This window comes from Branchiostoma lanceolatum, chromosome 19, assembly GCF_035083965.1.
Source record: "Branchiostoma lanceolatum isolate klBraLanc5 chromosome 19, klBraLanc5.hap2, whole genome shotgun sequence".
In the NCBI taxonomy this organism is placed as follows: domain Eukaryota; kingdom Metazoa; phylum Chordata; class Leptocardii; order Amphioxiformes; family Branchiostomatidae; genus Branchiostoma; species Branchiostoma lanceolatum.
The window spans coordinates 13,678,125-13,692,956 of record NC_089740.1 but is presented as its reverse complement, the minus strand read 5'-3'; the positions used below and the strand labels follow the sequence as shown (position 1 = coordinate 13,692,956).

The 14,832-nt window shown below is 42.7% G+C and overlaps 2 protein-coding genes across 2 annotated transcripts; one reads left to right on the top strand and one right to left on the bottom strand.

Moving 5' to 3' along the window:
- The first annotated feature begins 52 nt into the window (after nt 1-52).
- LOC136425626 (regulator of chromosome condensation-like) lies at nt 53-8,102 on the top strand. The gene is made up of 9 exons (XM_066414555.1): nt 53-182; nt 1,854-1,992; nt 2,679-2,866; nt 3,277-3,456; nt 4,013-4,232; nt 4,621-4,785; nt 5,558-5,671; nt 6,328-6,483; nt 6,660-8,102. The coding sequence occupies exons 2-9, from the start codon at nt 1,857-1,859 to the stop codon at nt 6,842-6,844; spliced, it is 1,344 nt and encodes a 447-aa protein (XP_066270652.1). The 5' UTR covers nt 53-182; nt 1,854-1,856; the 3' UTR covers nt 6,845-8,102.
- A 309-nt stretch (nt 8,103-8,411) lies between these two features.
- Nucleotides 8,412-14,594, bottom strand: LOC136425625 (zinc finger protein 84-like). The gene is made up of 2 exons (XM_066414554.1): nt 14,346-14,594; nt 8,412-11,199 (listed from the first exon to the last, which is right to left on the bottom strand). The coding sequence occupies exons 1-2, from the start codon at nt 14,433-14,435 to the stop codon at nt 9,883-9,885; spliced, it is 1,407 nt and encodes a 468-aa protein (XP_066270651.1). The 5' UTR covers nt 14,436-14,594; the 3' UTR covers nt 8,412-9,882.
- Nucleotides 14,595-14,832: the final 238 nt, after the last annotated feature.

Below are 14,832 nucleotides of genomic sequence, written 5' to 3'. Positions count from 1 at the left end.
TGGGTCAAAGGTGAAGAATTCCTCAAACATCGCGAGATTTAATGACGAGAGCTGCGCAGTCTCGCTGCGCACCGACGAATCTTCCATTTTCTCGGAAAGAGACAGACAACGTGTTCCGAAACTTCGACTAGTTTTTAGCTAAAAATCAAGTTATTTCGGCTGCTTTTAGTTAAAGAATCAAGGTATGTAGTTCTTTCTTCTTGCAGGAAGATTTTGGGGTTATTTCAGGGGATTTTAGTCAATTTCTGACCACAATAAGTGCATCGCACTTGCTCGACTCGACAAGGGAATGAATGAAAGATGGCGGCAAATTTGACTTGCGATAAAAACGCCCCTTGGAATGTCTTCACGTGCGCACTTGGGGTTTGACGTCGTGTTTAATGAGTAACCGGCTCGACGTTATAAAGGTTTGAAGTGGTGAACACGGTCGCAAATATACAGATGTAACCGGCTCCTTACTAGGCGCCCAGTACGGAACCCGTGGAGAAAATGGCGCCGATACTCGGCCCCCAGTACGGAAGGAAGTTCCGTACAAGAATTCCAGTACGGGACGGCTTTATTCCAGTACCGAAGCTTCGTCAGCACTGGGCGTCCAGTACTTAATTTGTTTCGGTACTCGGGTTCCAGAGCTGAACTGCTCTCGGCACTCGGGTTCCAGTACGGATTTGCGTTCCGGCTAGGTCAACGCTCATTCACCTCATTCGGTACTGGATACCCAGTGCGGAGGTCATTCAGCACTGGACAACCGAGTGCCGTTTTACGGATGTAACGGGTTCCGTACTGGATTTACCAGTAAATAGTGACTCTTCAGTACTGGAAGCCGAGACCTCAAATTATTTCGGAACTGGGCGTCCTGTACTCACGTTCTATTAGTACTGGCAAGGATGATCCATTGTTTGGACCGACTGGACAGTTTTGGATTTTATATATAATAGTTGTCTGTAAATTTAAATGATAATAATAATAACTTTATTGCAAGTTCATGCCCGAAGGCTAATTGCAGACAAAGTTATCTAGTCTACAGTGAAAGTTGTAAGTTAACTAAGCCTGACTAAGCCCTGAAAATAGCGTTATACTAGTACGCTCGTTAGAGTCTCAGCACTCGGTTTCCATAGCCTTCGATGCAGACTCCTCCCGGCTGTTTTCTTTTTCAAGTTACGGTGTTTAACTTTTTTTTTTCTTATTCCCGGCCAGCAATAAGAAAAAAAATGTGATATTATAAAACCGTAACTTGAAAAAAAAACAGCCGTGAGGAGTCTGCATCGGAGGCTACGGTTTCCAGTCCTGACAGGAGGGTTCCCAGTACTGAAGCTGCCCAGTACAGGAATTCCAGTACTGAGAAAGTCTCAGTACTGGAGCTCCTGTTCTGACGACCACTTCCGTACTGGTTGTCCAGTACTGACAAAGGAGGCAGTTACATTTGTATATTTGCAACACGGTCGTTTGAAGCTCATTTATGGGCCATAAAGATAGCATAAATGTATGGAGAAGGAAATTTATGATAACGTAAATATCTTCTTTCTTGGGAAGTAGAGATGGTCATATTTTGGTACATGTATAGCTAGATAATTTGTCTGCTCTAAATTATATCAATTAGATTAGTTATTTAAAATTGTTACCTATTAGCAATTCTTAACTGTCATGCATCTTCGAGTTGCCATACATTGTACCTGTTACAAAATTATTGTCACGTAATAAAGTTCTCTACATTTTTTCCTTGTAACCTTTTTTGTAACGATTTTAAAAATTCCATCGTCTTGAATACAACCATGTCCAAGTGTAATTTTTGTAATTTGTTGTCTTGGTTACTTGTATAAACATTTGTCCATACTATTCTTTATTTTCCTTATAAGGAGATGGCCCCATCTAACTCTAAGACTCGGAAAAGAGCAGCGGACTCCACAACTAATGATGTCGTCAAGGCCAAGTCCAAAAGAGGGCGGCCATCCAAAACCTCCGAGGCAGCCACGCCTAAAATAAAAAGGAAGCTTGGTGAGTATACTGGTTCCTCAAGAGAATGATTCTGTATTGACCTCGGTTTGTGTGTCTTGTCTGTATATTTTTGAAATTTCCCAATATGCCTGTGATTCTGCCTTTGTTATGGTAAACTGTTTTGTTTTTGTTTGGTTTTTTATTAAACAACTGAAGAATACACAGGACACAGATGTGATGCACTCTAGCAGTAGCTAATGTCAAACATCACCTCTGAAAATAAAAATTACAAACTGTTTGCATTATACCTTAGGTCTCAAGCTTAGATCTTTTATTCCAGAGGTCCAGCCCACCTGCCATACGGTAGAACTAGAAGGAGTTGTCCTTACCTTGGGTCAGGGTCAGCTGGGGTTAGGGGAGGACACCACCCAGAGAAAGAACTAAATACTAGTATTATCCTCATCTTTTATTCCAGAGGTCCAACCATCCTGCCGTACTGTAGAAGGAGTTATCCTCACCCTTGGTCAGGGGGACACAGGTCAGCTGGGGTTAGGAGAGGACACCGTCGAGAGGAAGAACTAAATATTCTCCTCATCTTTTATTCCAGAGGTCAAACCCTCCTGCCGTACTGTAGAAGGAGTTGTCCTGACCCTGGGTCAGGGTGATACGGGTCAGCTGGGGTTAGGGGAGGACACCACCCAGGAGAAAGAACTAAATACTAGTATTCTCCTCATCTTTTATTCCAGAGGTCCAACCATCCTGCCGTACTGTAGAAGGTGTTGTCTTGACGCTGGGTCAGGGTGACACAGGTCAGCTGGGGTTAGGGGAGGATATCATGGAAAGGAAGAAGCCTGGATTGGTGGCTATCGAGGATAAAGTCATAGATGTGTGTGCAGGGGGTATGCACACAGTAGCACTCACTGTCAAAGGAGAGGTAAGGGAACAATGTAACTTGTGTCATAGAGTAGTATTGATGTTCATCATCTTTAGGAAAAATGCTGATCTTAAACTTTTTAACCTAAAATATTGATTTTTAAGGGTACACAGAAGAGATCGATATCAGAGAGTGTCAACTTATTCATGTTACTGTAACTGTTTAATAATTCTTGAGTGTTCCTGTATTTAGTTCTACGTAGGTCTTTCCTTTAGGAATTTTTTTTTAATTTTGGCCCACTACTAGCAGCTTCTGTTGAAATTTTAGCTTGCTTGTCATTTCTAAGGTACTGCCAAAACTTTGTCTTTAGCACACATAATTGTAGCTTTCTAGATTCATACGTGGATGTTTCGTGTATTCGCAAGTGGACTCCTCCAGTGTCTTGATCACTATCTGTGTCTTGTCTTCAGGTCTGGTCGTGGGGTTGTAACGATGAGGGAGCGTTAGGAAGAGACACCTCAGAAATCGGCACGGAAACCGTACCAGGGAAGGTGGAACTGAGCGACAAGATCGCACAGCTCGGTGCTGGAGACTCCCACACCATCGCACTCACTACGGACGGCAGGGTTTGGTGCTGGGGGACATTCAGGGTGAGATGTTTACTGTCGTTTATTAACTTCTGTGATTGTGAACAGCCTAACTGAATGGGATCTTTATGATATTTAGTGTGTACACTGCGTTGATGGTAGAATGAAGAAATGAGTTGATTGTTGGGCCCCTGGCAGTCTTGATTTCTTGTGTTCTGGACATGCTATATGTTCAATGATTTTTGGGTGGTAGATACATTGTTGTAGGTCTTGTTCACTTTTTGTTGTAGTTGACTTGTACGTATATCTGTCTGTGTTTCGGCAATTCCAAACATATGCAGTACACCATTGCCATACATCGTCAATGCTTGTATCTGTCTTCTGAAAACTGGATATTTTATTCCTTATTGTATTTAGATACAAATGCATCTCTTGTAGATATGTTTCCTGGGAACTAACTAAAGGTGAATTTTTTTCCAATGTATGATTTTTTTGGTCAACGAACCAACCTGTCGGGAGCAACCACCTGTCCTCAGCAACCATTTTTGCTCAGTCCATTGAGTGGTTGCTGAATACAGGTTTGACTGTAGTTAAAACTGTATAATTTTCCTCCCAACAGGACAACAATGGTCAGTTTGGTCTGACCAGTGACGGCAAGGCTCAGCCCAGACCGGTCGAGATCCCCCTCCCCGCCCCGGTGCTGAAGATCTCCAGTGGGGTGAGCCATGTGGCCTGTCTAACCGAGGAGGGAGACCTGTACACCTTCGGCTGCGGCGAGCAGGGCCAACTGGGGAGAATAGCTGAGTGCTTTACGGTCCGCGGGGGCCGCAAGGGACTCGGTGAGTACAGTTTATGGACCTCAGTCGTTGGTTTAGATATAAGCAACTTGCATAGTATTGAGTACATAATTTCAAGTTGGTATCATGAATCACAGTTAAAGGAAGGTAAATCAGTTTTAATTTATGGCCAAAAAAGTGGAAATAAATAAATGCTGAAATCTTCACGGTAGTGACATCTACTAACACTGTTTAGCATACTTGTGTAATAACTTCATGCTCTGAGCTTTTTAAACCACGCAAAAACGTGCCTAATGGCAGACTGCCAGGTGCCTCTGTGTAGGTTGAGGGAGTCGAAGTCTTCCCTTTTGTTGTTGATCCATAGCTACTGGAAGTGGTAATTAATGACACAACAAAAGGCTTTACTGACCTTCACCCTTTTATTTGGCAGGTCTGCTAGTGGACCCTGCTCTGGTCAGGATGAGGGGTAAGCGGGGCTCCGGGAAGAGCCACATGAAGTTTGCCGACGTCTTCTGCGGAAACCACAACACGTTTGTCATCTCAGACGACCAGGAAGACGTGTACGCTTTCGGACTGAACAACTACTACCAGATGGGTGAGGCATTTATTGTGATCACATGTTCATGATTTGATTTCCATATGTTTGTTTTGTATTTTGTTTATAAAAGAGTGAACCAATAACAGTTTTTACGATAGTTTTAACCCCCTTTTAACCATGTTTTGCTCATAGCAACCTGTTAGTTTACAGCTGTTTGTTACCTGTTTAATACAAACAGCCATATATGATGTAGCGTTATAGCAATTAGAAATTTCCTTAGATTACAATTAGCCTAGAAAAACACAACTCTTAGTCTGTATTAGTTTCATGTTGCAATGGCCATAGATCACACTGGATATAGTCTTATAGTAAGTAGAAATATTCTTGTATAGAACTAGATTGCTACCTATTTTGTCTGTAATTTGCCATACATTGTCACTGATGCAATTGTTGTGCAATAAATCATTCATTCATTCATATATTGTTACCTACGAAAAGGGTATATTACTTGTTTCTATTATCATCATCTAAAAGATTAAGCTTGTATAGTCTAACAAGAAAAGATAGCATGCAGATGGGACAATTGTTTCTGTTGATCAAAAGAGCTGTATGATTATGGTTTTCTAAGTTTGCACATTTTGTGTTGACTCATCACGCAGTAATCATATACATGTTCTGTTTCCTGTTGTTTCTGCTACTGCTTCAGCTGCCAACTGACAGATACCGCAACCTCTAGTCTAGATTGTTACTATGTCACGAAATTTGAATGCCGCAAACATGAAATCAATAGATTTACAGTACAATGATGCCTGCCTTTTTCTGGATGTAGGATTGGATGGTGAGGCTGCGAGATACGTGCCTGAACATGTGGAGTCCATGTCAGGCAAGCATTGGAAGTACATCGAGGGAGGACAGCATCACACTGTGGCACTGTCACAAGATGGTAAGCCATAGTTTCTGGATTCTCAAAAATAAAATGCATGCTAGTTTGAAAAGAGTCCAGACATTTAGAATTATTTTTGTACATTCTAGTGGGTAGATAGTTTAGAATGGAGTTACCTTTGTAAAAGCTAGGAAGTTTTAATGATGGCTGAAAAAGATCATGAATCCTCATATTTTGTGTATACATGTATTGCATACCCATTTAACCATCACATGGAGTAACACACCAGGTTTGCACTGAAGAACACAAGCCGCGTATCTGGACAGATGTATTTGATTCACTTGCACCGGGATGGACCCCTACTCTTTTAACATGGGACTCTGATGTGCTCGAGGTGTGGCTCTCCTCAAACGCTGGACCTCCAGTTGATGTTCTTTCGCAGCGGAAGCTAGGTACTCATTTAGGCCTGAGTTGAGTGGAGAAATTGTTGTGAATCTATCAGGGATTCAAACTCAGGTTCTAAGTCGACAACCCTAACTGCATATTGTGTTTCAGGTGAGGTGTATTTATGTGCTGGGTAGGGGAGAGTATGGTAGACTGGGCCTGGGTGGGAGATAAAATGTGATGTTAAAGTGTGATGTTAAAGTGTGATGCTAAAATGTGATGTTAAAGTGTGATGTTAAAGTGTGATGCTAAAGTGTGATGTTGTGTTCCAGGTGAAGTGTATGTGCTGGGTAGGGGAGAGTACGGCAGACTGGGCCTGGGTGAAGACATGGACAAGGAAGTCACCAAACCTACGCAGCTCACCGCGCTCAAGGACATCTGTGGTGTGGCTACAGGCTCGTCCGTGTCGTTCGCTGTCACTAAAAATGGTAAAGATTTGTCTACATCTTATTTGCATATCAATTCATGTTTTGGGATAGAAACCTGCTGTTCATCAGATCTTGTGGACAAAACCTGCTTACCTTCATCAACAACCAATGTTTTACCCAAGTTTTAACCTGAGTACTTTAAATTCTGACAAATTTGTGTTTTATTTGTTTTCTAGGCGAGGCATACTCCTGGGGAATGGGCACCAACTTGCAGCTGGGACTCAGCGACGATGACGATGTCTGGGAGCCAACGAAAATGTCGGGGAAACAGCTGGAAAGCAGGGACGTTGTCCTTGTCTCCGGGGGAGGGCAGCATACGGTCATTCTGGCCAGAGACAAAGACAACAACACGGCGGCCTAGCTGTAAATATTTCTCATTGGGTGCCAACGAAAATGTCAGGGAAACAGCTGGAAAGCAGGGACGTTGTCCTTGTCTCCGGGGGAGGGCAACACACGGTTATTCTAGCCAGAGACAAAGACAACAACACGGCGGCCTAGCTGTAAATATTTCTCATTGGGTGCCAACGAAAATGTCTGGGAAACAGCTAGAAAGCAGGGACGTTGTTCTTGTCTCAGGGGGATGGCAGACAACAACATGGCAGCCTAGCTGTCCAATGTTTCTCTTTGGAAAGCAGAGATGTTGTCCTTGCGTCGGGGGTGGGGGGTGTCAGCACACGGCCATTCTGGCCAGAGACAAAGACAACAACACGGCGGCCTAGCTGTCAAATGTTTCTCGTTGGTAGCTTACTTGATAACAGTTCAAACTTGCTCTCCAACACGAAATGATGCTTCAATGAACGTTAGGCAACCATGTAATATGATATGCAAGCTAACAGTTACTCAAGCAACTGGATTCGAATCCTAAAATGACCATTTCCAAATTTTATTCAGATGCTTGAGTAACTGTTATGTTGTATATAAAATAATGCTGACTCAGAATTTTAAGCCTATTCTACAGTCTTCCTCAGTGTGAATGACCCACAACTTGACAGACTGTGACGATAGAGAAGGGACAATAAGCCATTTCACGCTTTGAAGTGCATATGTGCAGTGTGGTGCATTGTGGGTAGTATGTCAAAGTTGAAAGCCCCTCAACATTCAATATGTATTATTGCCAGGATCCTTCATCTTTGACATATTACCCACAATGCATCTTACTGCGCAGGCACACGTCAAACCTTGAACTAGCTTATACAGACATCCAGTCACCTTTGACCCTTCTCCAAAGTCACATGTCCATGGGGTCATATGACAAGAATGTGGATCAGTCTTTCTAAAGAAGGGCACAATTTTGAACGAAAGTTTTTCAAGTCCAGATTGTTTTGTGTTGGATACTACGTTTATACTGTTATCACAATGCTACAGCCTAGCTGGTCTTCAGGGCTGACTTTTTAAAATCCTACGCTGTCCTGTTTTGAAATTCCATATAGGACATCTTTGTATAAATGGTGAAAGTCTTAACTAGCTTCATTGAGTAATGTACATTGTAATGTATGACATTGTATGTACGTCAATAGTGACAATGTATAGGTGTGATTGTTATAAGAGAGCTGCCATTGTAAGATTAAGAATGATGAAGAGAAAACTGCACAGAATTATGGACAGAATTGTATACGTAAGCTGCATTTGTCCTACTTATAAGAGTCTGTTAGCATTATTGTTGTTACATACACTTAAGAAGACTTGGTGCAAGTGTGCCTTCAACTGATCAGTATACAACACGACATGCTGCTCTACAAGACATGCTTTTTAACTGTCTTTAAGATGTAATTGTCTTTAGGCAGATTTTGTCTTAAGACTGAAATCTCCCAAGGACTCAAGACTGCCAACTTCTGTCTAAGAAAGTCTTCTTTTTTTCAAGTTATTTATATAATTCTTGGAACAAACACTACTGGACTCTGATACATAATCAAACATTACACAGATTGTAATTTCTGTAAATGTTTTTTGAACTATGAGGGCAAAAAAAGTGGCAAATATAGTTAGTCTACGCACTTGAAAGCTTAAGCAAACTTAGTAGCACTAGTTTACTTTGTTAATGTTAGTTGTTTGATATTTGTTCTTAATTTTCTTTTCTTATTGTACAGAATAGTTTGAGTGAATGAATAATACATGTGCTTAAAATATCGAAAATACTTCAACCTTGTCTTGTCAGTTGTTTTATTTTGCCTATTTTAACTTCCATACCTTTTTCTTCATAATTTTTTTCTTATCTTTGAAATAAATTCATTTTAACAAATCAGATCTCATTAAATACGTAAGCTATGCTTTATACGTATATCCTATGTGTTAGTCTATATCACACAGGCCACATGTAGTTGAACTGTTGGTTCAAGGAGTAGAAAAGATAATACTGGACAGGAAAGGTTGCCAATACGAGTGAACTATTGAAGAAAAGTAAACGTGAACCATAGATGCTTGAGTCACCCCATCTTAGTGTCTTAGTTCCCTTAGCAGCTTTACTTGCAGCAGAATAGTCACACTGGTCACAAACTCAATGGCACTCTCACAAAGATGCTCCGTGTGATCTACAATACACCATGGTGGAAGCACGCTACAAATAAACAGTTATATGGACCATTGCCATATGTCACCACAGTGGAGAAACGTCGGCGGCTGAGTCTCGCGGGCCACGTTGTACGTAGCAGTGAACCAGCGGGAAAGCTGCTTTGGAACCCGGACGCAAACAGAAGGATTGGTCGACCGATCACAACTCTGAAGAAACTGATAGAAACTGAAACTAATTTGGAAGGCCAGGAACTCCTTTCTGCAATGAATGACAAGAAATTCTGGAGAACGAACTTTACTTGTAAGAGGAAGACCGGTGATGATGATGATGATGGTCACACACGTAGGGTCTTTCATATGTTTGGTTGGTCTGTATAATGCAAACTCACGCTATCCAGGGCTTTTATGGCCCCTCCCTGGCCAGTATTGGACAGCTGTTACAAGGGCAATTAAATCAGGCTAATGTTTCATTAGGCTAGACTTTTTAGAGGTCCTGTACCCACACTTTCCATATCACGCAGGTTTGTTATCTCCATTGTTTTTGTGTTTGTTCCAAATTTGACTTCAGCGCTGTCGACTGGTCACACTTGTAGGTTTTTTTTCTAATGTGTGGGTTTTCTTATGTCGGTTTAGATTAGACTTTGTACCTGTCCTGCATCCACACTCCTCATAGATTTAGGGTTCTTCTCGAGTGTTTTTGCTAGATGATGTTGGTCCAAACTGGCTTTTACTGCTGCAGAATAGTCACACTTGTACGGTCTCTCTCCAGAGTCCTGTATCATTATGGGTTCTCATGTTTGGATAATTGAGACTTTTGAGCTGCCCTGTACCCACACTCCCCACACATGTAGGTTTTCTCTGCAGCATGTTTTCTTAGATGATGTCTACCCTTTACCCACACTCCCCACACATGTAGGGTTTCTCCCGGGTGTGTTTTGTTAGATGTATGTCCAAAGTGGATTTCCGTGCAGCAGAGTAGTCACACTGGTCACATTTGTAGGGTTTTTCTCCTGTGTGGGTTCTCATATGTCGGGATAACTTAGACTTTTGAGCTGTCCTGTATCCACACTCCCCACACTTGTGGGGTTTCTCACCAGTGTGTTTTGTTATATGGTAGTCCAAAGCGGATTTCTGTGCTGCAGAATAGTCACACTGGTCACACTTGTAGGGTTTTCCTCCTGTATGGGTTCTCATATGTCGGGAGAGATAAGACTTATGGCTTGCTCTGTATCCACACTCCCCACACGTGTAAGGTTTCTCACCAGTGTGTTTTCTTAGATGTATGTCCAAATAGGATTTCTGTGCAGCAGAGTAGTCACACTGGTCACATTTGTAGGGTTTTCTTCCTGTATGGGTTCTCATATGTCGGGAGAGATAAGACTTATGACTTGCTCTGTATCCACACTCCCCACACATGTAGGGTTTCTCACCAGTGTGTTTTCTTAGATGTATGTCCAAAAAGCATTTCTGTGCTGCAGAATAGTCACACTGGTCACATTTGTAGGGTTTTTCTCCTGTGTGGGTTCTCATATGTAGGTTTAAGGCAGACTTTTGAGTTGTCCTGTATCCACACTCCCCACACATGTAGGGTTTCTCACCAGTGTGTTTTCTTCGATGTTTGTCCAAAGTGGATTTCAATGCTGCAGAATAGTCACACTGGTCACATTTGTAGGGTTTTTCTCCTGTGTGGGTTCTCAAGTGATCGGATAAGTTAGGCTTGTAAGCTGTCCTGTACCCGCACTCCCTACACATGTAGGGTTTCTCCCCGGTGTGTTTTGTTAGATGTTTGTCCAAAGAAATTTTCTCTGCTGCAGAATAGTCACACTGGTCACACTTGTAGGGTTTTTCTCCTGTGTGGGTTCTCATATGTCGGGATAACTTAGACTTTTGAGCTGTCCTGTATCCACACTCCCCACACTTGTAGGGTTTCTCACCAGTGTGTTTTGTTATATGGTAGTCCAAATTGCATTTCTGAGCAGCAGAATAGTCACACTGGTCACACTTGTAGGGTTTTTCTCCTGTGTGGGTTCTCATATGTTGGGAAAAGTGAGACTTTATAATTGTGCTGTATCCACACTCCCCACACATGTAGGGTTTCTCACCAGCATGTTTGTATAAACTGGATTTCGGTGTGGCTGCAGTATGGTTGGACGCATCCCCAGGGTTTTCAATCTTGTTCCCCATCTCAATACTATGAGTATGTGAAGCCTGGAGGAATAAAACAAATATGAAGATTTAATTAATGTTTATTTTTGCATAAAAATCGATGAGGGTTTTGAGAATTCATGAATCTGACTTGCTCAACAGCGTATTGGGGTCAATAATATAACCGTCAATTTTTTCACAATGCCTGGCGGACGTACCTTTACAGCTTTAGATTCAACAAAATCTTACAGTCCTAGAAAACTACACAAAACTAGACAGTCCAATAATAGCCAGACCATTACTAAGAGTGCTTTAAGACAAGCGTCTGTTCTAAAAAATACATGTGGAGCCTGGAGGTGCAGGCTTTTAAGTAGGATCTACAGACTTGCATGTACAGTACTTAAACCAGGTGGACAGTTTAAGCACTAATAACTAAGAACAACAATGAGTGAATCTGGATTGGAACTAGGGTACGGTTTAGAGCTGTGTACCCGTACACTGTACCGATACAGTACCGGGTACAATCAATTAGGTACAGGTCCAAAATACCTGACCCTGCTGTATCGGTACTGGACTTGACTCAGGGGATGGCCACTTTGACAGATAAAATTACTATGAAATTACCGTGGCAGTGCTCTAAAGCCACTCTAATGCACAGAAAACACATTCTCATGTCAAATTTACATCCGTGTTTTCATAGAAATAATACCTAGCACAATCAAATACATGTGTATCATGTTTTTACCAGTTCAAACATGCTTTTGTCCTTATCGAAAATGTAGCATTTTCCAAACAAGTAGTTTAGGTACAGGTTCAGGTCCGGACCTGTACCTAAACCCGTGTACCTGTACCTGTACCTAAAATTTGTTTAGGTACACAGCTCTAGTACGGTTTCATCAAATCTGGATTGGAACTAGGGTGGGTTTGAGTAAATCTGAATTAGAAGTAAGGAAGGGTTTGAGAAAATCTGAAGAGGAACTAAGCAAGGAACAAAAGCTTATTTCAAAACATTTTAAAATATGGTCGCAGAACACAGTATTAATGGGCGACCCCCGTGGACAATAGTAGTTCGGGTATGAAGTAGTGCGTCACATTACTTGAAAAGGCCATAGTTTTTCTTCTGTGCACGTTAGCGAGGCTGAAACTGCGGTGAATGGTTGAGGTATACGTCAGTTTTGAGACAGTACGAGTTTGATTACGATGTTTGTTCGGTCGGGTAGGATTCGCGCCTGGATATTGTTACCGCCCGACTACTGTAAGTCGCCTGCAGTACGGTGACCTCCGCCGGGGGGCATATCAAAGTGGCTTTTAAAAGAGAACGAGCCGGCAAATCCAACCTCATTTTGCAGATATTTTGTAGATTGAACCTTAAAGTCAAGCATATAAAAATCTGGTACCCTAATTCTGCACCTTTCTATAAATTTTCAAGCGTCGAAGCATCTCACCTTGGGATCCTTAACTATATAAATCCCTATAGGAGAAATACTGTGGTCTGCAACCTTAACCCCCAGCGGGGATTGGCCATAAACGTTGCATTCGGTCAAATTTTACTGGTGTATCTGTAATTGACGTCGACTCACTTGAAATCGGTCGTTTTTGTTGCCGCCAGACCCGCCGTTGCCATGGCAACGGCCTCTAAGACCGCCCCCTGTCCTTAACTATAGGACTTGGTGTGGACCCGGACACCGCTCCTCCCCCCCCCCCCTGCGTCGTAACTAACTATGAACCTGACCTAAAATCACTTAGAACTTAAGAATATACACTAATGATACCTTCCACGAAAAAAAAACCCACCAGAATAGTAATTTTGTCTAGATAATGAGAGCGCTAAATGGCCCGTCATACAGGCCTTGCCCTGGGTCTACCCCTATGCCGGGTCCTGAAGTGCAAAGCTGGCGATATCTCGGCAACCGTTCGGATGTTTGCAAAAGGCTTTCGTACACTTCTTCAACTAAACCTGTTACATTGCATGAACAAAAGAAAACCAAGGTCAAGGTCGTCTTAACCCCCAGCGGGGATTGGCCATAAACGTTGCATTCGGTCAAATTTTACTGGTGTATCTGTAATTGACGTCGACTCACTTGAAATCGGTCGTTTTTGTTGCCGCCAGACCCGCCGTTGCCATGGCAACGGCCTCTAAGACCGCCCCCTGTCCTTAACTATAGGACTTGGTGTGGACCCGGACACCGCTCCTCCCCCCCCCCCCCCCCTGCGTCGTAACTAACTATGAACCTGACCTAAAATCACTTAGAACTTAAGAATATACACTAATGATACCTTCCACGAAAAAAAAAACCCACCAGAATAGTAATTTTGTCTAGATAATGAGAGCGCTAAATGGCCCGTCATACAGGCCTTGCCCTGGGTCTACCCCTATGCCGGGTCCTGAAGTGCAAAGCTGGCGATATCTCGGCAACCGTTCGGATGTTTGCAAAAGGCTTTCGTACACTTCTTCAACTAAACCTGTTACATTGCATGAACAAAAGAAAACCAAGGTCAAGGTCGTCTTAAGGTCGCAGAACACAGTATTAATGGGCGACCCCCGTGGACAATAGTAGTTCGGGTATGAAGTAGTGCGTCACATTACTTGAAAAGGCCATAGTTTTTCTTCTGTGCACGTTAGCGAGGCTGAAACTGCGGTGAATGGTTGAGGTATACGTCAGTTTTGAGACAGTACGAGTTTGATTACGATGTTTGTTCGGTCGGGTAGGATTCGCGCCTGGATATTGTTACCGCCCGACTACTGTAAGTCGCCTGCAGTACGGTGACCTCCGCCGGGGGGCATATCAAAGTGGCTTTTAAAAGAGAACGAGCCGGCAAATCCAACCTCATTTTGCAGATATTTTGTAGATTGAACCTTAAAGTCAAGCATATAAAAATCTGGTACCCTAATTCTGCACCTTTCTATAAATTTTCAAGCGTCGAAGCATCTCACCTTGGGATCCTTAACTATATAAATCCCTATAGGAGAAATACTGTGGTCTGCAACCATATCTTGTATGGACCTCTTCCCCCCCCCCCCCCCCCCCCTCCCCTTCCTCTATATTAACAGCCCACTGGCATGGGTCCGTCTTAAAGACCCCACCATAGTTATCAGTAGAACCAAGCAGGTTAACATCCTTGGTAGAACGAATTTCTACACACGAAATCCCACTAATCAACACCGCTGTAGGAACCCCCACTGAAGACGCAAAGTAACGTAAAGTTACCTGAGGATCTGTGGGGAGTGTGGAGGGTGAACGCACTGGCTGTAAAATCGCGTCTTGGACGGTCCAAAATGAGGCCTCAGCAGAAGTCATTTCTTACGGTTACGATCAGTCGAGTCAGGCCCTTGTAGGTGTCTTCACGATCCTGACAAGTCTAAGAGACTAGTGAGATACCTTTTAAGATTCTTAGAGCACTTCTTAACGAGATTTTTGGCGTCAAAGCTGACCGCTTCAAAATGCAGCCGATGTCTCACTGCACCGCGGAGGTTTAACTACACTTCCGAGTCAATTCTACTTCCGGGTCATAACGACCCAAGACCCAAAACAGTGGCATGCAGTGCAGGGTGTGATTTTATTCAGCAATGGAGGGGATAAAGCTATTCAGAAGAATAAAAGAAATCTTATTTTCTCTTGACAAGTGAAACTTGACTTAGAATTGGCATGTATGATAACGTTTAGATTGTTTACTGCAGTTCAACCTAATCTTGTA

What these genes read in the sequence shown, in the direction of transcription:
- LOC136425626 (XM_066414555.1), top strand. Translation starts at nt 1,857, where the DNA reads ATGGCCCCATCTAACTCTAAGACTCGGAAAAGAGCAGCGGACTCCACA. An exon ending in GGTGCTGGGGGACATTCAGG is followed by an intron (nt 3,457 to 4,012) that starts GTGAGATGTTTA and finishes TCCTCCCAACAG; the next exon opens with GACAACAATGGTCAGTTTGG. An exon ending in TGTGGCACTGTCACAAGATG is followed by an intron (nt 5,672 to 6,327) that starts GTAAGCCATAGT and finishes GTTGTGTTCCAG; the next exon opens with GTGAAGTGTATGTGCTGGGT.
- LOC136425625 (XM_066414554.1), bottom strand. Translation starts at nt 14,435, where the DNA reads ATGACTTCTGCTGAGGCCTCATTTTGGACCGTCCAAGACGCGATTTTA. An exon ending in CACTCCCCACAGATCCTCAG is followed by an intron (nt 11,200 to 14,345) that starts GTAACTTTACGT and finishes TTATTCCTCCAG; the next exon opens with GCTTCACATACTCATAGTAT.